The 25705-nt window shown below is 35.4% G+C and overlaps 1 protein-coding gene across 2 annotated transcripts in view; it reads left to right on the forward strand.

Annotated features, from left to right (window-relative positions):
- Window positions 1-25705, forward strand: part of DPY19L1 (dpy-19 like C-mannosyltransferase 1) — a 103950-nt gene that overhangs the window by 37159 nt on the left and 41086 nt on the right. For both annotated transcript variants that reach the window (XM_036863313.1, XM_036863314.1), the window contains exons 7-10: window positions 638-695; window positions 10697-10788; window positions 13981-14080; window positions 16280-16357. In XM_036863313.1, coding sequence (XP_036719208.1) covers window positions 638-695; window positions 10697-10788; window positions 13981-14080; window positions 16280-16357 — 328 coding nt within the window. The remainder of the gene's footprint in view (window positions 1-637; window positions 696-10696; window positions 10789-13980; window positions 14081-16279; window positions 16358-25705) is intronic.

Below are 25705 nucleotides of genomic sequence, written 5' to 3' on the forward strand. Positions count from 1 at the left end.
CATATTTTGATATTTGTGTTGTATTTCCCAATTTTTGGAAAACAAATGAATGATAAAACTTTATCTGTAAACTGGGTTTCCCAAGCATGTATAAAAGTAGCTTGGGTTTGGGAAATAGTGAACTAATTAAATCTTTAATGTGCTAACATGCTTTGTGAATTTCCAAGAGCAGGAGACAGTGTGATGACTTCCAGCTTTATGACCATTAAGCACTTTTCTGTACTTGCTCCCATCCCCTCTTCTGAATATATATTATATGCCAAGAAAAATACTTTGAGAAATGCTGAGGGACACAAATTAATATGTGTACTAAAGGATAAAAAAAAAAAGAAGAAAAAGAAAGGTCAGGTTGCATGACGCACAGTAACATGACTATTAAGAATTTTTTATTTCTTGTCAGTTTGTGTTTTTCTGTACATTTTGAAGATGGAAAATGATTTTTTAAAAAATAAAACTTGTTTTGACTAATGTTACCTTAGAGGAAATAAGCTGTTTTGTAAATAAGTGTAGTAGAGTTCTAGTGTGGCTAAAACTTTTTGTACTACTGGCAGATTATCATGCTCTGTTATTTCAAGGTTTTATTAGGATTGACCTGCTTTCTATTATTCAAGTTACATTTTCTTATTCTCTTTTCCAGCGGCAGTCGATTAGGAGGCCTGGTCACAGTGTTGTGCTTCTTTTTCAATCACGGAGAGGTAGGTAGTCAACAAATATTTTCAAAATCTTTAGGGAATTTTACTTCTAGAAATATGAGTTTCTTCTTTAGGTAGTCAGTCAAGTATTTTTTAAAATTTTAGGAGATTTTACTAATAGAAATATAAATTTCTTCCTTAATTTCTTTAAATGTAATCTATAGTAGCATTCTTTAAATGTTTGATCTTATTTTGATTCATTTTTTTAAACACTAGCACTTATCTTTAGTTAACTTTTCATGACCATTATATCTTTTATGTGATACATCTCTTAGTGGCATGAAGAAATAGTGGGTCTGTGTTAAGTCTATGTATAATTTAACACTGTGTTTTAACTATGACGCAAATAAGCTAGCCACGTATCCATTAACTTCCTGTGTCGGGGTAACATTTTGATGTAGGAGCTATAGCGTATGTTTCTAGTTTAATGCATTTATATTAAACTTTAATATACTTTTGAGTATCCTTTGCAGAATATTTTATTGTATCTGTAAATTTTCACGTATCCAAGGCCTTTCCAAAGAGAACAGCATTGTAAAAAGCATAGACTCTGGATCCAGGTTACTGTGTTCAAATCCTGGCTCTGCCATTTAGTGACTGAGTGACCTAGGCAAGCCATTTAAGTCTCATCTTAGTTTCCTCTTTGTAAATGGGCATAATGATGTTATCCATTTCATGGGATTATTGGGGAGATTAAATGCGTTCATATGTGTAATGTGCCTAGAACAATGTTTGACACACAGTTACTGCTAAGTAATTATTAGTTTGCATAATTGTTTATATTATTAGTGGTAACTTATTTTAGATTAAATTTTAATGTAAGTTCAAGATGCCTGTGAAATCCTTCCACAAAATTAATTATAGTTGTAAATGAATTTCTAGTAATATATCTCTGTCCAGTTTTCTGTCATGGTAAGTTTTGCATGAAGGGAAAGAAAAGGTCAGGTTGCTTTGTGTGAAGTAACTCATTCCTTTTATGTGTTTCTACACTAAGTGTCTACAGCATTTGAATATGCACATGTTACAAAGCTCTAAGAGTAGTCATGCAAAAACTTAACTGTAGACTCAAGGTTGAATTTTTTATTATTCAGTGAATTACTGATGGAAATTGAACTAACACATGCTTAGTATTTAGAATCACAGAAATTTAAAGCTTTATGGATTAGAGCATTTGACAAATGATTGCAATACTACATCAATTAATTGATTTGATCTGAATTTTGAGCAAAGAAAAAAAGAATTATTTGGCTCTTTTTGACTGTGGATGCTGCTCAGTGCCGTGGTTGGACCATAAACCATTTGGAAGCACAGATCTGTGAGAATGACCTAAGAAACAGGAAATAACTGCTTAACAATGGAAGAAAGGAACATTGAGTGTTCACAATGAGATCTTGAGAGGAAAGGGACTGTTGAAAATTTTGAAGCCAAGGCACAGTTTTAAATACTACTGTCTCTTAAACAGAAATACTCTCAGTGTAAATTAGAGGTTGTTAATTCCTGATCTTACATTTTTCTAATAATTTTGATACTCATGTAGCATGAACATCATTTTTGACAAAGTCCTTTCAGTTCTTAACAATGAAATTCAGACAATTCAGTTCATTTTTCAGGTTGATAGTTTTTTTTTTTGATACTTTTCAGCTACTTGGTACACTGAAACATGCTTAGGGAACACTTTCCACTTAAGAAAAGGTAAACTAGGGCTTCCCTGGTGGCGCAGTGGTTGAGAATCTGCCTGCCAATGCAGGGGACATGGGTTCGAGCCTTGGTCTGGGAAGATCCCACATGCCGCGGAGTGACTAGGCCCGTGAGCCACAACTACTGAGCCTGCGCGTCTGGAGCCTGTGCTCCGCAACAAGAGAGGCCGCGATAATGAGAGGCCCACGCACCGCGATGAGGAGTGGCCCCCACTTGCCGCAACTAGAGAAAGCCCTCGCACAGAAACGAAGACCCAACACAGCCATAAGTAAATAAATAATTAATTAAAATAAAAAAAAAAAAAAAAAGAAAAGGTAAACTAAATGAGATTAGAATTAGAATTCTGGTTTTACTGAATTAGTCAAGTAGATAATTGTACTTATATCAGTAACTATAGCTTTAGAGTAGAAAAGTAACCATTTTGAGTAATGACATATTAAAATTTAGAACATAAACTGCAGTTTTGGGTAAAATAATCGTGAGAACTCAAGTAACTAAAAACTATTTTATTATAAGTTTATATTTATTTTGGTTTTCAGATTGTATGATTTTCAGACCCTTGTTTTCTTCTGATTTTTAAAAATGTTGCCTAAAGTACATAGTTTTTATAAGGGGGGGGGGAAGCATCTACTCTGATAATACCCATTCATGCATTTAGTGAACTTTTCCAGAGAATCAGTGTTGGCCTCATTGGAATTTCTAGACAGTTTCTAATTGGTACCCTTCTTTCTTAGAAGAGTTATTTAAATCATGTGAGTGAGTGGTTTATGTGCCAAAAAATAGTTGTGAATTGTTACCTGCTTTTTTCTATTTCCATTATTTAGTTTGCTCTGTACTTGAGTCCAAGATAGTATAAGATGTACTTTTTAAAATATTTTTTTCTCAGATGATTTTACAAGGGAAAGTATTTGCTTTAATAAAAGAACTGCAAATTATGTAGTGTAAATGGTTAATCAAATTATTTAAAACAAATTTAAAACCTTCAAATCTGAAAAATGTGAAAACACAATAAAAGAGCTATTAATTGCTCATAGTAATGATCAATAATATTGAGGTTATATATTTCATAATAAAAATTATGCAGATGTTTTCACTTATTAAGCTTTTTAATTAAATGTTGATTCTGTCCCTGTTGAGAATTATTGCTAAGATGAAAGCTAACAATTTTGTTTAGCTTTTAAATCATTTAGATGGGTACATTAAAAAAAAAAACTAAATGCAATATTTTTCTGCAATTTTTGACTATTAATTTCTTTTCCTTCCTCCCTCCCTCCCTTCCTCCCTTCCTTGCTTTCCTTTCTAACGATGGTAAGGTTTTGGCCAGGATATTTATTCTGAGTCTTCTGTTTATTCAACTCAATTAAAACAACATATATTGAGGTCCTACTGTATGTCAGGACTTGTAGATGCTGGGGATGTGTCAGTTAGTAAAACAAAGACCCCTGTCCTTGTGGATAATCATGTGACGGTGGGACAATCTTCTGCTTAATGTGGGGGAGTACTGGTTTATTTGGGGAGAAGCAAGGAGGCCATTGTGGAAGAGCAGGGAGTGGAAGGGATAAGGCCAGACAGTGAAAGATGGGAGGTGGCGTGTGGAAGGAGCCGATTCTGTAGTCTTGTCAGTCATTGTAAAGTTCATTTGGAGCACATGGAAAGGCCATGGAGGGTTACCTGCAGAAGAGGGACATGATTTAAATATTTTTTACATTAATTTGGACAATAGTGTAAGTGCAAGATGTGTTATTTATTCAGGCTATTGAGTGGTGTGCCTATTTGTGAAACTTACATTAACTCCAAAAGTCCAAAAACAGAGAGTGTGCTAGTCTTAGCTAGAAATGAATCTGTTGATGTAGATTTGAAAACTAGCTTCTAATGTAGTAGAAAACTAGCCGCAACATCTTTCGTGACCTGACCCTTTTTGCGTCTCACCACTCCAGGGCATTTTCTTTTTGCCTCAGTCCTGCTGTCCTTCCTTTCTCTAGTTCCCAGAAAGGACTGTTCCTTTTCCTTCCTCAGGGCCTTTGCACATGCTGTTTCCTAGCCCTGCATACTTCCCTCCCCCTGTATCTCCTAATCTGTGCCTAGTTAATTCTTAGTCATCTTTAATAACTGGACGTTTTAGTTTGGGTTTCAGTGGTGTTCTTCATTTCTTCTTGCAGATCTGGGTTTCCATCTGGTATAATTTCTCTTCAGTCTTATGAACTTTATTTAGCATTGTGGTGAAGATCTGCTGCCCATAAGTTCTCTTAGCTTTTGCCTTTCTAAAAACATCCTTGTTTTGCCTTCATTTTTTTAAAGTATATTTTTGCTGGATAAGAATTCTGGATTGAAAGCTTTATCTTTCAGCACTTTAAGTGTCATTCTTTTGTATTCTGGCTTCCATTGTTTCATAAGTCATCTGTCACTCTTATTATTGTTGTCCTGAATGTAATGTGTATCTTCTGTGGTGGTTTGAAGCTTTGTTTTTTTTGTTTTTTGTCGTTGTTGTTTTTTTAAATTAATTAATTAATTAATTTTATTTTTGACTGCATTGGGTCTTCATTGTGGCGTGCAGGCTTTCTTTCTCTAGTTGCTGTGAGCAGGGGCCTACTCTTCATTGTGGTGCGTGGGCTTCTCATTGCGGTGGCTTCTCTTGTTGTGGAGCACGGGCTCCAGGTGCACGGGCTTCAGTAGTTGTGGCTCGCGGGCTCTACAGCGCAGGCTCAGTAGTTGTGGCTCACAGGTTTAGTTGCTTCACAGCATGTGGGATCTTCCCTGACTAGGGATCGAATCTGTGTCCCCTGCATTGGCAGGTGGATTCTTAACCACTGCGCCACCAGGGAAGTCCCTAAAGCTTTGTTTTTATATTTGATTTTTATTGGTTTGATGGTGATGAACTTAAATTTGGTCTTTTTTGTATGTATCCTGCTTAAGTTTCACTGAACATCTTTGTTCCATGGGTTTTTTTTTTTTTTTTTAAATCAGTTTTTGGAAACCTTTTAGCAAATATCTTTTCTTCAAATATTTTGTCTTCCCCAATCTCTCTCTTATTGTCTTCGAGGATTCTAATTCCATGTATGTTCAACTTTTGATGTTATCCCACAGCTTTTTGATACTCTCTTCATCTTTTTTTTTTTTTAATTTATTTATGGCTGTGTTCGGTCTTCGTTTCTGTGCAAGGGCTTTCTCCAGTTGTGGCAAGCGGGGGCCACTCTTCATCGCGGTGCGCAGGCCTCTCACTATCGCGGCCTCTCTTGTTGCGGAGAACAGGCTCCAGATGCGCAGGCTCAGTAATTGTGGCTCACGGGCCCAGTTGCTCCGCGGCATGTGGGATCTTCCCAGACCAGGGCTCGAACCCGTGTCCCCTGCATTGGCAGGCAGATTCTCAACCACTGCGCCACCAGGGAAGCCCCATCTTTTTTTTTTTTTTTTCATTTTTTTCTCTCTTTGTCTCTATTTGGATATATTATTTTGCCATATCCCTGAGTTCATTGGTATTTTATTCTGATATTCAGTCTGCTTTAATGCCCATCCAGTGACTTGTTTATTTTAGATATTATAAATTTCAATTTTAGAATTTCATTGTTTCCCTGAGCTTCCATTTCTCTATTGAAAATTCTTGTCTGTTTACCCATTCTGTCCATCTTTTTCTGTAAATTTTTAAACCTAATTATTATAGTTATTTAACGTCCTTGTCTGCTAATTCCAACATTCATGTTATCTGTGGATTTAACTAGAATTTACCTTTTGATTGTGGGTTATATTTTTGTATTTTGCATGTCTCATAGATTTCTCTTTTATGCAAGACATTTTGTATAAAAGAATGATAAAGCCTGAACTAGATAATTGTTTTTGCTTGTTTTTTTCCCAGAGAGGGATTATCTTTTCCTGTGTCAGGCATGTAGGGTAAGGGCCTGAGCAGTTTGATCCCACCATGAGTCTTGCTAAGCTGGGCAGGGCTGTGGTTTTAATTTGTTTTAGTTTACCTCCAGTTTCAAATGAATTAAGGAGATTTCTGCTCTGTGGCTCAATCTCCAGTTTCCCATATGCTCAGCCCAGGGCATGATCTCTTTGATCTTAGCAGCAATTGAATTTGGAGGGGGTCAAGTTTTAGCTTTTTAGTTTCAGTCCATCACTGGATTCGACTTCAGCAAGTTCCTGGAAGCTAAGCACTGTGTGAGATTGTGACTTCTCTCTGCTTCCTCCCTGTTCTTCACTGCTTCTTCACCCCAATCTGAATATCCAATTAACTTAGTACTGTTTGTTGAAAAGACCATTCTTTTCCCATTGAATTGTAGTGGTGCTTTTGTCATTAATCAAGTAACTGTATATTTGTAGATTTGTTTTTAGACTCTCAAATCTGTTCCATTTTTCTATTTATCTTTAAGCCAGTATCACACTATCTTAAATATCGTAGCTTTAAAAGTTTGATATCTGGTAGTAAAAAGTCTCCAACTCTGTTCTCCAGTGTTGCTTTAGCTAGTCCAGGTTTTTGTATTTCCATATAAATTTTAGAATCAGCTTTCCATGATTCCTCCTTCCCCCAACAGATTTACAACCTGCTAGGACTTTAGTTATAATTGCCTTGATCTCTAGATCAATTTAGGGAGAAGTGACATTCTAAATATATCAGATCTTCCCATCTATAAACATAGGTATTCTTTCATTTATATCAATCTTCTTCAATTTCTTTCAGCAATGTTTTATGTCTTGCAAATTTTTTGTTAGATTAATTCCTAACAAATGTGTGTGTGTGTATGTGTATTTTCTCTGCCCTTTTGATATGTCCTCAGTGTTCTTTCAACACTTACTTTCTTGCACAAAAAGGTGTTTCAAGATCACCTCGTACTGTCTTGCCCCCAGATGTGGAATCAGCTATTTTCCAAGGAATCTTGGATCCTGTTAGTGGAAAATGGTAACTAGAGACCACAAGTGGGGTGCTTGATATGCTTATTACTGCTTGGATGTAATCACTTTTAGCTCCTTTTAGCAAAAATCATTAATTCATACTGATTCCTCCAATAATTCTAATCTAGTAATCTAGTAGTATAAACCCTGCCTTCTCCCATTCCATATTTGTATCTCCTCCCTCCCCACAATCTAAATGTATTTACTTACTTGCTTTATTCTATAATATACACAAAATCGTTTCAGAATTAGTACACTATGATTACCAATAACAAACCTACTAAGTAAGGTTTAAGATTTCTTTGCTGTTCTTTTTTTTCCTAAGATTATATTCTACTAAGGGGGTACAGAGTTCAAAAGTAAAACAGCTCAAAATATACCTAGATTATTTTTGCTTCTCTGTTATGTTACCATTTAATACAGTTAGAATCATTTGTTTCAGTTTATGTTTATACTGCCTTTGTATCTTGACAAATACCTTCAGAAATACTGTATACAGAATTCTAATTATGTTGATAACCTTGAGAAGTTTAGTTTACAACCACATGGTAAAGGTGGTAGAGTTGATATTGATAACATCTTGTCAGCTTTTTATATTTTAAATAAGTAAGGAATGGTCAGGTTGCGTCATTGCTATAAAGGATAGAGTCATGAAGATGTAATTTATTGCTTATCCAACAAAGCTGACTGATTTCACAGAAGTTCTATGCAAACTTTATGGTAGGATATGGTGATATCCTAGAAGTTCAGAGACAAAAAAGGTAAATGTTTCTTTTCATAGAACCAGTAGAAATTCTTTATTAAGATGGTAAAGCTTAATAATAGCAATTATACATCACTGAAACATTAATTTTCATGTGAGCCAAAATTGTATTACATATTCAAATTGTAACTGACTGGTTATTTGGGCAGCATGTCAGTACATGGTACAGAAAGAGACAAACTCCAAGAAAGCTACCTGACTTATTATCAAGGTGCAGTCCCGTCAGCCTCACAAAGCCCATGCCAAGCTAAGGGTCTACCTAAACAATGGGACTGCTCTAAGTAACATCAGATAGAAGATGTTCAAACGATAGCTGTTGCACCTAGCATTATTATGGTTGATATCTGGATAGTTGAATCCTTAAACCTGCACCATTCTCAGAAGAAGAGTAGCCAAACCCATGGTGGTCAGAAATCTTTTGTGGAATCGCTTGTAAGTATAGTGTTCAAAGCAATATTATAGCTAACATAGCAGTGCAGCAGTCAGAGGTGGGATAATTTGTTTTAAACCCAAACATTATACCAACAAGTTACAATTGATCCTACAAAGGTTAACTCTAGTTAAAACTCTTGAACAAGCCTTAAACATGATCTGTTTGATACTAACTATAACTTATAATTGACTAGTCAGTTCTATTCCTATTTTTAAACTGTGAAGAGAAATCAATTAGATTATGCTAGATCTCTAATAGAATAAGTAAACTATTTGAAAGTAGAGGTTGAAAAATGAAGCTGTTTATTGCTAAAATTCTTCATTTTTGTTTGAGTACATGATTAAAAAATTCAGCCTTCACCAAGCAGAAAATAGATTAAAAGCCTGTTGCCATCAATATCTAGGCAGTGTTATGTTGCAGTATTATTCAGTGCTATGAAATGTGTGCTAAAAATTATTTAGTGGATGATGACAGTTAAAACAGTGTAAGATTTTTTATTGAGTTTACTTTCACAATTAAAGGATTTCTTATTCTTTGTTCAGAGAATAGAATACATTTGTGTAACCCTTTTTGAAGCAGTTCACGTGTGTATATTTCCTCCTTTCATTCTTACATTTGAACCTATAAAGAGAACTATAGAGAGAACTATAGATTTTTATTTTCTATTTAAAATTATAGTTAAATAAAAAATATTTATTTGTTGAAACTTAAGGTATGATTAAAACAAATCTGTGTACTATTCTCATATTATATGGTGTCATCTGGAGCAGCAATTATGTTAGTACCAGATCTAGTAAAGCACCCTGTGTTATTGGAGAAACAATAAGAAGCACTTTCACATATATATGAATTCATTCACTCTTAACTTTTTAGAAGGAGAAAACCTTGCTCTTTGTTACTAATTTATAAGTGAGCCTTCTTATCCTTACTTTACAGAGGATGTAATCAAGTTTTAGCAAACTGTGACTCCTGCTATTAAGAGAAATGAATTTCTAAGAGATGACAACATAGTTGTATTTGGTAACAAAATAAATATGGGTGAACAGTCTGTATGAAGAAAGTTTTCAAATTGTGTATTACATAGTTTAAATATTTTCTTTTTGGTTTTTGCATAGAGATTGGTAGCCTTATAAATTTTAGTTGTATATCTCTACTGTCAATCATACTGAAATCTCTAGTTAATCTAATAAACTAACAGATTTTTAAATTTGCATTTCAGTAACAACAAATATACATTTTTAAAGACTTTTTCAATCTTTTCATATTCTCTTGTATGTACAGTTCATTTATAAATAGATATTTATGTTAATTTCATAGAGAATGGTGAGTTTTGGTTAAAAAAGAGGAATAAATTGGCTCAAACTTTCTATAGCAGTAGAAGAAATATCTAATAGTCTGAGGTAGAGCTAAAATAAAGGAAAGACTTATTTCCACTGTGGTCTTTGTAATACTATATAGTCTCTAAAGTAGCCCTGCTTGACGTGAAAGATGTAATGATTTCTTCTAGTGTGACTAGCTTAGTCGTAGTAATATCAAATTGTTCACATTTAATCCAGTGCAGTTTTCTTTAAATTGAAAGGTGGACTTATTAATATAGTATATATGCAGAAACATGATGGAGTCTAAAACTGGGATACTGCATTATTTAATTAAGTCTAAAGTAAGCTTTTCAGAAAGGTTGCTACTTAACTATTTTAGGACTTTTGTTATCTTATTTGATCCCCAGTGCCGCTTTTAAATATTGCAGCCCAGGGTGGCTTGGTCAAAGAAGAAGTAAAAACAAAGATGGAGTGCTCCTTTTAAGCAGCATTGTCAATAAAAATACTAACAGTGATGACCACAGGGAGTTTTGAAATATTGGTTATGGATAGTTTTGCTGAAATTCATGGGAAAGAAGACAAACTATAGTTCATTTTCAAAACCAGTTCAAATGTAGTGTTTTTACTTTTGGCAGAACATTTTCTTGCTGGTGCTTTCCCTACTTTCCTTTTAGGCTACAGTTGAAGTTTTTTAGGACTTCGTTGTTGACAATTCATGATGTTACTGTTGCTCAAGATCTTATGCCATGTGTATCTTCCAGTTTTGCTCTTGGTAGAAAAGTTAGTAGCTTGTTTTCCAGCACACCATTAAGTTGTGGAAAAAACTTCATAGCAGCTTTCGCTTGGTATGTCTTACTCAACAATTTTGGCAAAGATACCATACACTATATGAATTTTTTTTCAGTGTACCCGTGTGATGTGGACACCTCCTCTCCGCGAAAGCTTCTCGTATCCGTTCCTTGTACTTCAGATGTTGCTTGTGACTCATATTCTCAGGTAACTTTGTCTTATCTTTAGTAGTTGTTGTTTGTTTGTTTTGCATTGAATAACTTAAGCTAGAATTTTTTAAACTTCCAGTATAAAAAGTGTAATAAAATAATTAAGTTGATGCAGTTGCTAGGTTGAATTCATAAAGGGGTTTTAAGAGTATAACTTCAAAATATTTACTACCCAAAACATTTTCTTGATCTGCCTTTTAGTCTTCTTTCCTTTAATTAGTGGTCCACGGGTACTGCTCGAGGAGCAGCAAATCTGCTTCCACTTGTTCTGCCATCTCTACTTTCCCAAGCCATTTTCTGCCACCACAGCAGCCTCCAAAAATAGAAAGAAGAGGGAAAGCTGGTGGCAGTGGGGTGTATCCCATAAGCTATAGCCCTTCAAAGCAAAGAACGGTTCATAGAATAGGTGTGGTCAGGTACATTAATACATGTAGTTCTTCTTTCTGTGTTTGTTTAGCATCCCTGAGAATTGGATAGTAGGGGTAGAAAGAAACCACCTGAGTAGACAAAGGTATGCTAGGATAATTCCTGCTAGAAACTCAGGATTGGATTGAGCCCTCCCATGTTTCTCACTACAAGAGTGGAGAGAGTTAGACCGAGAACTGTTCCCTCCCCTCTCTGTTGACAGATATTGAATCTAGATTGATGCTGCCTTGTTTCAGAGGGTGAAGATAAAACAAAACGGGGTGTATGAAAGAACAGAACAAAGCATGATGAAAATCTGAAGATGACCCAGACTAAGAACTCCTTTCAGTGATCTGCAGAATTCAGGAGAACTGGTTGAAGTCTGTTACATCAAACCCTTTGAATGTTCTATTTCCCGTGATGATCTCAACAGGAACAGAGCCATTACGTGGCTTTGTCTCTTATGTAGGGTTTTTAGACCAGCCTTTCACAGAATGTGGGATGGGTGGCAGCTTTTGTATTAGCTTTTAAAGTCTCTGCAACTCCAGCCTGATTGCTGTCCCTTAAATTCCTCTTTTATTATGAAAATTAGAACTTCTTTAGCATCTTCAAATAAGATGAACTCTGAATTCATAACCTTTAGTTCTGGGGCACTTTGATAGAGGTTTTCTTCTCAAACACTTCAGGAGGAAGTGTTGTGCCGTATGAGTGTGATTCATCACTGCACATGCTGTGTTTCCACATCCGCGTTCTTGATCTTGGCTTTTTTCTCCAATACAGTGCAAGCAGTGGACTGCCCATCAATCTCTACTTTCTGCTTTTCTTCTACCTCTGCTTCTGTCTTAAATCCAGTGATGGCAAACTTTTGATTCTTCTCATATTCCCTTGCTGATGTGCTGTGATCTGAGCAGCCGTGTATGGTGCTGCGCCACCTGCTAAGTGTTGCTTCCTTTAATCCATCCCGAGAGGTGGACTGTAGAAGGTTCTGCTACTTTGCTATTGCTGCTCTAACAAATCACCACAAACAGGTTTATCATGTTACATCTTACAGTTCTGTAACTCAGAAATCCTAAGATAGAGGTGTCAGCAGGGCTGCACTTCTTCAGGAGAGTCTAAGGAAGAACCAGTTTTCTTGCCTTTTTTAGCTTCTAGAGGATTGCTTGCATTCCTTGACCTGTGGCCCCCTCTATCTTCAAAGCTAGCAATGGTGGATTGAGTTCTTAGCAGTCATTTTACTCCAACCTTCTTCTTTGACTTTAAGGACCCTTGTGATTACATTGGGCCCACCTGGATAATCCAGGATAATCTCCCTATTTGAAGGTCAGCTGATTGGTAACCTTAATTCCCCTTTGCCATGTAGTGGGCCTCTTTGGAGGCTATAATTCTGCTGACCACAGTGGAGCTACTCCAACTCCTGTTTCTTGGCTTCAGGGACTGCTTTCTGTTAGGATCTTTTGTCTTGTTTGTCAGGTGCTTTTGTGATAAGCTCTTTATGTTTTCTTTAGCCTCCTAATCATTGTCATTTCAGCCTTATCCACCTCCTCATTCTTGTCTTTACTTTTGGTTTTTATAAAAAAGTGTTGGGTAAGGGAATTTCCTTCCTTCAAGGGCTTTTATCATTCTCTTTGTTTTTCTCTAGTTGACATCTTCCTTCTGCTTTCTTGGCAACTGCAGTCCTTTTTGCTGGGGAAAAGCACATCCTCCTTTCCTAGAGTCATGGTAAACTTCTTACCTTTCTTCTGAAGGATGACAGCCTAATTTCTAGTGGTCATTTAAGTCTTCTGATATTTCATCTTTATTACTGAATTCTCTCTCTTTGGCAGAGCAGCCATTTCCTCTAGTTCTCGGTTTCCACCTAGAGTTGACATCTCATGATGTGGGGCGGTGGAGAGGTGAATGCCTTGAGTGAGCCAGGAAGAGGCTGAGCAATGTTCATGTGGGCTGCAGGTACTAAGGATACTGTTATAAAGCTAGAATAGACTTTTCCTAATGCTAAACATCATTACAAATAAGGTTAGAAAGATATTTTATCCTAACAAATTGGTTTTGTCCAATTTTGAATTTTAAGTATTTTTAGAAATTCAATTTTGTATAAATCACCTAATACCAGCCACAGTGAAGATGTTAGGCATGTTGGGGGCTTCACACTGGCTCCCTGATTTAGGAGAAAAGTACTTCTTAAAACTAGCATGAGAGATAAAATCACCTCACCCTCCTAAAAATCCCTTGCATTACAAGTCAGGACCAAAGCGAAGCCTCTAAATGTGACTCCAGAAGGGCCCCTGCCATTGCCTCTTTTCTGTGTCCTACCTGTGCAGGACCCAACTTTTCTCCTGTATCCTCCACAAAACCTCCCTCAGCTGCTCAGCCTGTATCCTGAATACTTGCTTGCTTGTCTGCAGAATACTTAGCACTTAGAATCTGCTACTTCTGTGATTTTTTCATAGACATCGTTTGTCTCTCCAAATGAATCTATTGAATGCAGCTTTAAATATGTTTGGTTATGAATTCACCAAAATATAGTTTGAAAAATCTCAATGGATACACTGACCTAGATGCCCTCTCTCTCCTTGGAAAGCTTTGTTTTTTACAGTTATATTGGGGATTTACTTTTCATAGGAAATTGTTGTAATTTAGTGTCAGGAGGTATAATTTCTAATCCATTGGTTCATTTTATATCTGGTTTATGTTATAACCAGATCATGTTTAGAGATTCTAATTTGCAGTGGTTTGGAGCCAAGCTAGACTATTTTCTGGTTAAACTTACTTATTTTATCTTTTTAAGGGCTACAAAACTTTATAGAGGAAGCTTGATTGCACTCTGCATTTCCAATGTATTTTTTATGCTTCCATGGCAGTTTGCTCAGTTTGTACTTCTTACTCAGGTAAGGTGCTTATATTTTTAAAACGAATTAAGCTTAGTGAGCTTGATTATGAGAACTCATTTGTCTAAAATTATGGAACTGAGATGTTATATGATTCTAAGTCCTAAAAAGTTTTTTAGTCCATATTTTGAAAGAAATTTCGGGGTAGGGAAATATATGATTTACTTATTAATGGGTGTTAATTATTTACTTACTAGTAGAATGCATTTATTGAACTCGTTTATAAGAATGCTTATCTTTTTTCTTAAATATTAGTTTGCTTAAAAGAGAACTAGTGTTATAACATTAAGTATTTCTCTTAAGGAGACTGTAGTATTTATCTTAAGTAAAATGTTTTTGTGAATAATAGTGGACTTTCTTACACACAGGATAAATACACATAGGATAACATAGGAAAAATAGCTAAACAATTTATGTTTTATATAACTCCCTTACCAGCCTGTAATATATTTATCATCTTTCCACATACTCTTGTCTGTCTCTTTCCCTTCAAATAGAGGTCTATAAAGCAAGGTAAAGGTCGCTTGTTGAGAGAGGGAGTAAAATGTGTGCTCATTTCTCCCTGCCACCACTGTTTCTACTTCTTTCTTATACTGGCCATATTCATATGCATATAAAGCAGTATAAGAGTTGCTTTTTAATGTTCTTTGAGATGTCTTGCTTGAGAAATGAAGTCAGACCTGGATTTGAGTCCTAACTCTGTTCACTGGCTGCTTGAGTTGGACAAACTGCATAACTTTTCTTAGTTTCAGTTTTCTCATTTATGAAGTAGATAAAATGAAAGACCCTACTGTATTGGGTTGTGATTAGGATCAGATGGGGTCAGGTATGTAAGAGTCTTAACACATTACCTGCTACTTAAGACATCAAGTTAGCTGCTTCTATCATTTTTTTTTTAAAGAGGCTCCATTTGTACTTCATTCTTTCTTTGATCTTATCTTTTAGACTCCTTTGGCTTCTTTAGTTTGAGGACATTTTAAATGTTTCTGGTTTAAAATGTCCCTGAGGGTCACTCCTTAAGATGCTACCCTGTAGGCCTGCTGTGTATTGCTTAGCCCCTGGAGTGGAAAGGGAGAGTTCCTATCCTTTCACTTAGTGGAGATGGCCTGCTTTTTGTTTTTTTGGCAGGGGAGGGGAGGAACTGGGGGGAGGTGCATGGAGTGAGGGTAGGCAGTACTGTGCCCCTCTTTCGGGCTTACATTGAATAACAACACACTTTTCCACAGCTACTGTGTCATATCTGTCACCCTTCAGCAGTGCCATGTTCCCCATGGAGAAATCTGGGTCAAGGGAGACCTTGTTTTTCTTGCTACTGGGAAAATTTGTTGTAGATTATTTGGAGACAAAAAACTTGATGAATGGAACTTAAGTTACATGTTTAAGTTTCAGCTGTTTTGCCATTTGTTTAAACCATATTTGCGTAGTAAGAGAAGCGTGGAATTTAATTTGAATTGCTTTTTCCATGAAGAAAGGTGGAGAGGCATTGTTTGACATAATACCTCTCTATACTTTACTGAGGTAAATTATTTAATCAATTAATTCATATAATCAATTAATGCATATAAATAACACCAGTACTCTTAGAATCCTTGGTAAATACATACACAGTTTTCTTCAAAACTGTTAAAAAAGTTAAAAATACCTTTGTAGTGAAAGTACTTCTAGTTTGAAATTTGATAAATTTGATTATGCCCAACACTTGAATATTTGTATAAATGAAAGAGAACACTAATGGAGATACTCGTAAAGACTGATTAACAAGCAGAACTCAGTGTATTTTTACACACACACGCATTATATAATTATTTTTTAGTTTAATGTACCTTCCCCAATTATGTATTGTCACGTTATAATTAAATTTTTATATTTTTTGATTGAGCAAGGCACTTTGTAATTGTACATGTTGGCAGTAGAGTCACTCTGACATTAAAAGGAGTATTGTTTGGATAATCCGTAAAGTAGATAATTTACATGGTTAATTGAGAGAGATGTGAATGGAAGAGAAAAATCAACCGATATGTGCTATATTAATATATTGACCATAATAAATAATAAATTAGCAGGTAAGAGGGAAACTAAAGAACTTACTTTCAATATAAATATAAATTTGAGGCAAAGTAAAGATAATCTTTTCTTAATTTTTTAATCTATTCATTATATATATAATTTTAATTTTTAATATAACTTTTTAAATTTCAGATTGCATCATTATTTGCAGTATATGTTGTGGGATACATTGATATATGCAAATTACGGAAGATCATTTTTATGCACATGGTAATGGTTTTTAAATTTTTTTTTTTCCCATTTACCTGGACCTTAAAACAAACTCCTGATTAGTATTTTATTTATTCATGGTTGCAACTAGTTTTGACATAATTCCATAACTAAAACAAGTGTTATTCAAAAACTGTGATATAATTAACAGACCTTGTTTTAAATAGGCCACCCAGAAAATTTAATTACCTGATTTGAGTTTGTGCCCAACTTATACATTATTAGTAAAAGAGGTAATTCGTGAAAGAGAAACATGGAATGGTATATTATCCAGGAGCCTTCTGTTAAAATGAAGTGGAGTATTCATTTATTGAGCACAAACTATCCAGGCATGTGGGACATATCAGTGAATAAAACTGCAAAGATCCCAGCGTATATGTGGATTACATGCTAAAAGAGTGGAGGAAGAAGACAGAGGATAAATAATAAACATAGTAAATGGGTAAATTATATAGTATGTTAGAAGGTGGTAAGGGCTATGGAAAAGGACAAGTCATGGTACCCCAAGGAGGTCAGACTGGCCAAGTGTCAAGGGATGGGAGATTGAGGTGTCACATGAGGAGGTCAGAGGAGGTCTTATTGAGAAGGGGGTAGTGGAGCAAAGATTGGAAGGAGGAGAGGGAGTCAGCTAAGTAGATGTCATGGAGAAGAATATTCTAGTTTGATGAAATAACCAGGGCAAAGGTCTTAAGGCTGGATGGTTGATTTTGATGAATATTGATTTTTAAAATCATTTGTCCTCTCTGTCATTAGTTCTTACAATTTTGATATTTTCTTTTTCCTATAATTTTAATGTAATTACAGCATGCTGTTGTTTTGTGCTGGTCTCAGCCTATCAATAACAATGTTGTGGTTGGACAGGCACTTGTGGTTCTTGTGATTGCAAGATGCCCTTCAGCAATAACTATCAGGAAACTTTGAAAAAAACCAAGGTTTATTACTTACAGGACCTGGAAATTACACAGCACACCTGGGACCACACAGTTAGGTCGTGGGGTGTGGGGGGAGGCATGGGAGAGTTAGGGAACAAGCATGCCCTGGAGTTCCGCCTTTATTGGGGTCCAGGATGGGGGCCTAGGATTTTGAGGGCTCATTTTTTTTTTTTTTTTTTTTGGTGAATTTAAAACATACAAGTAGGAGTTTAAATCACAGGAAGAGAAAAAACTGGCCCAAAGGTCAGTTGTTGAAATTAACCAAGATCTCTAAAACAAAGCCTCAGTGGGGGCAGGTGGCCTGACCCTTTATCTAGTCATGCGGCTGGCAATATGTTTATTCAAGAGATAGCCATGTTTCAAGTGGATCGCAATAAAAGCTTTAAGTCAGACACTTGTATTACGAAGAAGAAAAAATCCCCAACTGTCGGGGTTTATACTACAGCCATATATTTTTTTATTCTCTAATAATTGATACATATAAATAGGACATTTACAACATATAGAGAAGTTATGAACAGAGTTCTAAAATGAACAACCATGAGCCTACCCTCCAATTGAAAAATGGAACCGTCATTACTTTGAAGCCCTTGTGTGTCCTGAACACATCCCCTCACTTCTCTTGGAGATAACCACCATCCTGACTTTTAAAATTATAATTAACTTGCTTTCCTTTATGACTTTACCATCTACTTATTCCTGAATAATATATTTTTATTATTAAATATTAGTATTGTTTTTAAGGTTTATAAAATGTTCTCCTTTTTGTGAGACGTATGTTTTCACTCAGATTTTTGAAATTTATATGCTGCTGGAGTTCAGACATTTTCTTTGCTTTATGTTTTCCATTGTATAAATAAAGCATGATATATTTATCCATATTCTTGTTGAAAGACATTTAGGTGTTTTCCTTTTATGTATAATGGTGTACATTCTTACACATACCTCCTGGGGAATATATATTGAGTTTCTCTAGGGTATTTACATAGTAGTAGAATTTTCAGGTGGTAAATTAAATACATGTTCAACTTCACAATTTAATGTTGCATTGTTTTTCAGAGATAATTAGACTACTTTGAACAGTAACGTATAACCGTTCTTTTTTTTTTAATTTTTCATTTAATAAATTTTTTATTTTTTTAAACTTTGGGTTTATTTATTTATTTATTTATGGCTGTGTTGGCTCTTCGTTTCTGTGCGAGGGCTTTCTCTAGTTGCAGCAAGTGGGGGCCACTCTTCATCGCGGTGCACGGGCCTCTCATTATCGCGGCCTCTCTTGTTGCGGAGCACAGGCTCCAGACGTGCAGGCTCAGTAATTGTGGCTCACGGGCCTAGTTGCTCCGCGGCATGTGGGATCCTCCCGGACCAGGGCTCGAACCCGTGTGCCCTGCATTGGCAGGCAGATTCTCAACCACTGCGCCACCAGGGAAGCCCCGTATAACAGTTCTTGTTGTCCTACATCTTTTTTTATTTTGTCAATTTGGAGAGTATAAAATGGTATCTTATGGCCTTAATTTACATTTTCTCTGGTTTTCAATAAAGTTGAACATCTTTTCATATGTTTATGGGCCCTTTGTGTTTACTTTTTTGTGTCACTCCTATTCAGATTTTTCATCAATTTTTCTCTTATGTCCAAGGAAAAAATGGCATCTGTTTTATTCACTGCAATGTAATCCACTATTTTCATTATTTGCTTTGATGCTTGAATTGTTCCCGATTTGGCCAGCTACTTCCTGCTGGCTTCTTTGTTCTTTTACTATGTCCTCATTATGCTTTGAACACTTTTTCAAAGAAATTAATAAAGGCTCAGCTTCATCAAGTGCTTTTCTGCATCTGTCTAGATGATCCTCTGTATTTTTCCCTCTTTAATATGTTACTGTGGTGAATTACATTAATTGATTTTTTACATTAAGAAACCATGCTTTTCTGGACTAAACAATTTTTATATTAATTATATTGCTGGATTCATTTGCTATTATTTTGTTAGGATTTTAAATCTCTGCTCATGAATGGTATTGGACAGTACTTATCCTTTTTTAGACTTGAGATTTTTTTCCCCAAACTGTTTAATGTTTTTTTTTTTTTTTACATAGCAATAAAAATTCAAGTAATTGTTAAGCATTTAGAGTCTGTCAATCACACAGTCACATAGGCAACTATCAATGAGGGCTTTGACTCAAAGTTATAGTTATAAAAGTACTAACATTACACAGGTTTAGTTTGTATTAGAACCTAGCCTGGGTAAATGATACACACTTTATGATGTCGCTTACTGACTATGGAACTAGTTACTTATTATCCATAGTTGCTTTATAAACTCCTAAATCCCTATAGTTAAAAAGGAAAAAAGTATGGAATTGTTTCCAAAAATTTTTTCCATTTTTTTATTGTGATAAAATACACATAAAATTTACTGTCTTAAGCATTTTAAGTTTACATATCAATGATATTAAGTACATTCTTATTGCTGTGCAAACATCACCACCGTCTATCTCCACAAGTCTTTTCATCTTGCAAAAATGAAACTCTATACCCTATAGAGTTATAACTCCCTATTCTCCTTCCTCCCCTCAAGCCCTGGAAACCCTCATTCTGCTTCCTCTGTCTATGCTTTTAACTACTCTAAGTACCTCATATAAGTGGAATCATGCATGATTTGTCTTTTCCAGAATAGGTTACTTCGCCTGGTATAATGTTCTCAAGATCCATCCATGTTGATGCAAATGGCAGGGGCTTCCTTCTTTTTTATAGCTGAATACTGTTTTATTGTGTATATATACCACATTTTCAATATCCATTCATCCATGGATGGAAACTTAGCCTGTTTCCATGTCTTGGCTGTTGTGACTAATGCTGCAATGAACATGGGAGTACAGATATATCTTTGATATCCTGTTTTTGTTTCTTTTGGGTATATACCCAGAGGTGGATTTGCTGGATCATATGGTAGTTCTATTTTTAATTTCTTTTTTTTTTGAATTTTATTTATTTTTTTATACAGCAGGTTCTTATTAGTCATCAATTTTATACACATCAGTGTATACATGTCAATCCCAATCTCCCAATTCATCACACCACCACCCCCACCCCCCGCCACTTTCCCCCCTTGGTGTCCATATGTTTGTTCTCTACATCTGTGTCTGTGTTTCTGCCCTGCAGATTTCTCAAGGAACTTCCATACTGTTTTTCATAGTGTACCAATTTACATTCCCATCAACAGTGGGGAAAAGGGTTCCCTTTTCTCCACATCCTCACTAATACTTACCTCTTGGCTTTTTGATAAAGGTCTTTCTAACCGGTGTGAGGTGATGTCTCATTGTGGTTTTGATTTGCATTTACTAATGATTAGTGATATCGAGCACCTTTTCATGTACCTGTTGGTCATTTGTATGTCTTCCTTCAAAAAACCATCAATTCAGGTCTTCTGCCCATTTTTTAATCAGATTATTTTTGGGTTTTTTGCTACTGAGTTGTAAGAGTTCCTTGTATATTTTGGCTATTAACTGTATCTGGTATATAGATTGCAAACATTTTCTCCCATTCTGTAGGTTGCTTCTTCTTGTCATTGTTTCTTTAGCTGCGCAGAAGCTTTTTTTTTTTTTTTTAAAACATCTTTATCAGAAGCTTTTTTAGGTTGGCCCCACTTGTTGTGATTTTGCTTTCATTGTCTGTGTTTTTAAACTCATGCATGACTGTTTGCATTAGGGCTGGTTTATGAGGGATGGGTAGCTGCTGGTGAGCTAAGAGCTAAAATTTACTGAAATTGACACAGTTTCCCATCTAGGGGTTCTCCTGGAAGTTGCGAGTTTTGATAGACTCCCGAGTTCCCAAATAGTTCCATCAGATAGTTTGTCAAGTAGCATTTGTTGTCTAGGTGGGGAGACAGATTCCTAGTGCCCCCTATGCTGCCATTTCCCCAGAATCCTCCAGCTACACTTGCCTGATTTTGATACCGGATTTATTCTAGCCCCATAGAATTAATTGTGTTTCTACTTTCTCTGTCTGTGGTAGATTTTTTGTAAGATTGGGAGGAATATTCCCTGAAAGTTTGGCAGAGCTTGCCTGTTAAACTATATGGACCTGTTATTTTTTTTGTGTGGACAGATCTTAAATTACTGATCTAATTGTTTAAGGATAATAGGACAATTTAGATTTTTTCTTGAGTCATTTTTTAGCACTTTTATGTTATTAGGAATTTTCCCGTTCATCTCAGTTTTAAAATTCACTGACATGAAGTTGTTCACAGTGTTTTCTTATTTTTTTTAATCTGCTAAAATATAGATACTCAAAAAAGATATAGATACTAAAATAACTTATAATATCTCTCTTTCATTATGTACCTTCTAAGTTCTCAATTTTCTCAGTATAATACTCCTCAAATTTTATTCTTCATATTTAAATTAACTGATATTTTTGAGCACCAGTTGTTTGTCAAACATTTCCTAGGCCCTTAGCATACAACAGTGATAAAAACAATTTAAAAAATCTCTTCCCTCGTGGAGCTTATATTCTAGTGTACATAGACAGAAATAAATCAAATATATAAGATAAACAATATGTTAAATGGAAGTAAACACTATTATGGAAAACAAAGCAGACAAGGAGAGTGGGATTTACTGAGTAGGTAGGGGAGGTGGTCATTTAAAAGAGTGGGAAAAGAAGGCCTCACTGAGAAGGTTACATGGGGTTAGATGAGGAGGCATCCATTAGGTTAAAAGAAGCAGCAAGCATAAGTGCTCTGAGGTGGGGATATACTGGTGTGTTCTAGAATCTGCAGAGTGTGGCTGGATTGGAGTGAGAAGGGAAAGGGTCATTAGAAATGAGGTCCCAGAGGTTAGTGGGCAGACTCTATAGGGTCGTGTAAGTCTTTGAAAGGTCTTTGGTTTTTCCTTGAAGTGAGAATCAGAGCCCTTAGAGGGTTTGAGTAGAGAAGTTACCAGAGTTGGGAATGGAGGTTGTGCATATTGTCCTTTATATCTAATCTGTGACTAAAGCAGTAATGTTAAGACAGCCTAGGAAGAACGTCAATTTCCTAACTTTAGCAATAGGAATGGTTCATAAAACTCTGCAGCTCTATCCTGATGCTGCATGGCACTTATCTTGTGTGGTCCTAAATTGGTTCGTGTAAAATAGTTCTGCTTCCTCAAGAGGTACCACTGACAATGTTGCAGATGCTGCAGTTGCCCTTCAAACCAGATGTGTATTAACTCTGTGTTATATAACTGCTGGTTCCTTTAGCCAAGATGCCAAGTCCAACTTTTTTTTCTCCAGTTAGTCACATCCTGGGATTGATTATAAATCCAGTATTGCATGTCTTGTGTGTAACTGTTCTAAAGAATCTTATTTTATGTACTATATGTATCAGAATAGTGTACATTGCCATGTAATGTAAAAAAGAAAAATCGACATAAATAATTCAGCCAACTATCTAAGTGTTATACCAACTAAAAGCATAAATAAACCTTGAACAGTGGAAAAAATAAATTGGGGGAATGGACCCCAAATATCTCTCCAGACCCTTGACACATCCTTTCTTAATACTACCTTATATTTCTCTTGAATACCCTTAGCAGTGCTTTGCCTGATTCTTGGTTATGAATCTGCTTATTCAAAGTGATGATATTTTGCTAGTTTTTGCCAAAATTGATTGGGGAAATTTTAAAGTTGATTTTAAATTGTGGCACTTAAGGAAAAAGGCTATTGTTATAAAATTTTGAGAATTTGGTTCCTTACCCATTTGAGATAGGCTGGGACCTGGTATCTTCTACTGGAGTGCTTGCACCTGGACAAAAGTCTCCATTGAGCAATAACATACAAAGAAACTATCAGTGACTAAAATAACTACACCATGCACAGCTGGAGCAATTATGAGCAACAGGATACAAAAAGGCCAGAAATAAACTACAAGTTTTTGAGGTGCTGGGAGCAAAAAGCAGCTGCACATGATTCCTGCACACAGCACCTCCAAGGGCATGGACAGGCCACCTAAGTTAGGCCTCCTGCCCAGCCCATGGGTCCACCCTCATTGTTACCCCATGTAAGGATCCAAGCAGCTCTTCTCCGGGTGTGGGCAAGGGTACCTTTTTCTCACTTTCGCTCCCTTGTGCTGCAGCATGAGCCCTGATTAAGCATTGCCTGAAATTCTCATCTGGCCTCTTATCAATTTCTATTGGTTAAAGAGTCCAAGGACCTGGGCCATTAACATTTAGTAAGCATATAAGAAAAAAATAACATGACAGTAAATTTATTCCAAGAATGCAAGATTGGCTTATTTAGAAATTATGTTAACATAATTTATCTCATTAATAGATTTAAAAAAGATCAACAATATGATCATTTCCTTTGATATTGTAACAGCATTTGATAAAGGTCAACATCTGTTTCTGGTTTTTAAGATCTTAATTAAATGAAAATAGGTGGATATTTCATTGAACTTTTAATACATACATATACTTTAAACCAAAAGCTAGTATCACACAAAATGATGAATCAGTAGAACTATTCCCATTAATGCCAGAAACTTGACAAATATGCCTACTGCCACTCTTAACATTGTTGCATAAATATTAACTAATAAAATTGACTAAAAAATAAGAGTTTCAAAAATAGGAAATAAGATGTAAAAGTATCATTGTAAGTATGCTTTTGAATACTTAAAAAACGCAAATAAACTAATTACTACTAGAAACAATGAAAGTTTATATTCATTTATGCATATTTAACGCAACTTTTCTTTTTTTTTTTTTTTTTTTTTTTTATTCACACACACACACACTGTATTTTATTTTTACAAGACATAAATAGACTGACACCAAGCATTGTACATGGATGACCACAACAAAAGCAACAATGATTGCAATTACCAAACATGAAACACACTCATACTATGTCATAATATTGACATTCAGTCCAGTAATCCTCCACTGTAACAGCTCCTTTACTTTGCAGTGAAAATTGATTTGTATATTCTTTGCCTCTGAGTCCTTGTGGGATTTTTTTTTTTTTTAAATTCAGACAGAAAGTCACAAAAATTATACTCATCCTCATCAGTTCACTCAGTCCCATGTAATTAATTTTTTTTTCATCTTGATCTTTTGTTAGCACTTTTATGAGTTCATCAGTTTTTCATTAGAGTTCTGAAAATGCTTATTCATTCAGTTCAGCAGTACAGTCAGTTACCAGAAACCTGTACTTGTCAGAGTCTTTTCCATGAATTTCTTGAAGATGAAACCCTTTTATAGGAACATATTTGCAAAATCATCAGAGTACACCCAGAACTGTCTGTAAATGACAAAAGACTTAAAAATGACCACGGTTAAAGATTTGATGAAAGTTCATAATAATGCAGTTGACAAGAAAATTAGTTATTTCTGAGATATACATTTTAAAGTAATAACTAGGATTATTACTTATAACATTATACCAGAACATATAAGATTTTTAGAAATTTCATGTAATGTCTGAAACATTTATATTAACATATTTCCATACATATTTCCATACAAATACAAATATAAGATTTTTAGAAATTTCATGTAATGTCTGAAACATTTATATTAACATATTTCCATACATATTTCCATACAAATACAAATATAAGATTTTTAGAAATTTCATGTAATGTCTGAAACATTTATATTAACATATTTCCATACAAATAACCCAATGAAAGTTTAGTATTAGTTGTTTTGTTTGTTTTTTTATACTGCAGGTTCTTATTAGGCATCAGTTTCATACACATCAGTGTATACATGTCAATCCCAATTGCCCAATCCAGCACACCACCATCCCCACCTCACCGCAGTTTTCCCCCCTTGGTGTCCATATGACCATTCTCTACATTTGTGTCTCAACTTCTGCCCTGCAAACTGGCTCATCTGTACCATTTTTCTAGGTTCCGCATACATGCATTAATATACGATATTTGTTTTTCTCTTTCTGACTTACTTCACTCTGTATGACAGTCTCTAGATCCATCCATGTCTCAACAAATGACTCAATTTCGTTCCTTTTTATGGCTGAGTAATATTCCATTGTATATATGTACCACAACTTCTTTATCCATTCGTCTGTTGATGGGCATTTAGGTTGCTTCCATGACCTGGCTATTGTAAATAGTGCTGCAATGAACATTCGGGTGCATGTGTCTTTTTGAATTACGGTTTTCTCTGGGTATATGCCCAGTAGTGGGATTGCTGGGTCATATGGTAATTCTATTTTTAGTTTTTTAAGGAACCTCCATACTGCTCTCCATAGTGGCTGTATCAATTTACATTCCCACCAACAGTGCAAGAGGGTTCCCTTTTCTCCACACCCTCTCCAGCATTTGTTGTTTGTAGATTTTCTGATGATGCCCATTCTAACAGGAGTGAGGTGATACCTCATTGTAGTTTTGATTTGCATTTCTCTAATAATT

This window comes from Balaenoptera musculus, chromosome 9 (genome assembly GCF_009873245.2).
Source record: "Balaenoptera musculus isolate JJ_BM4_2016_0621 chromosome 9, mBalMus1.pri.v3, whole genome shotgun sequence".
Lineage (NCBI taxonomy): Eukaryota > Metazoa > Chordata > Mammalia > Artiodactyla > Balaenopteridae > Balaenoptera > Balaenoptera musculus.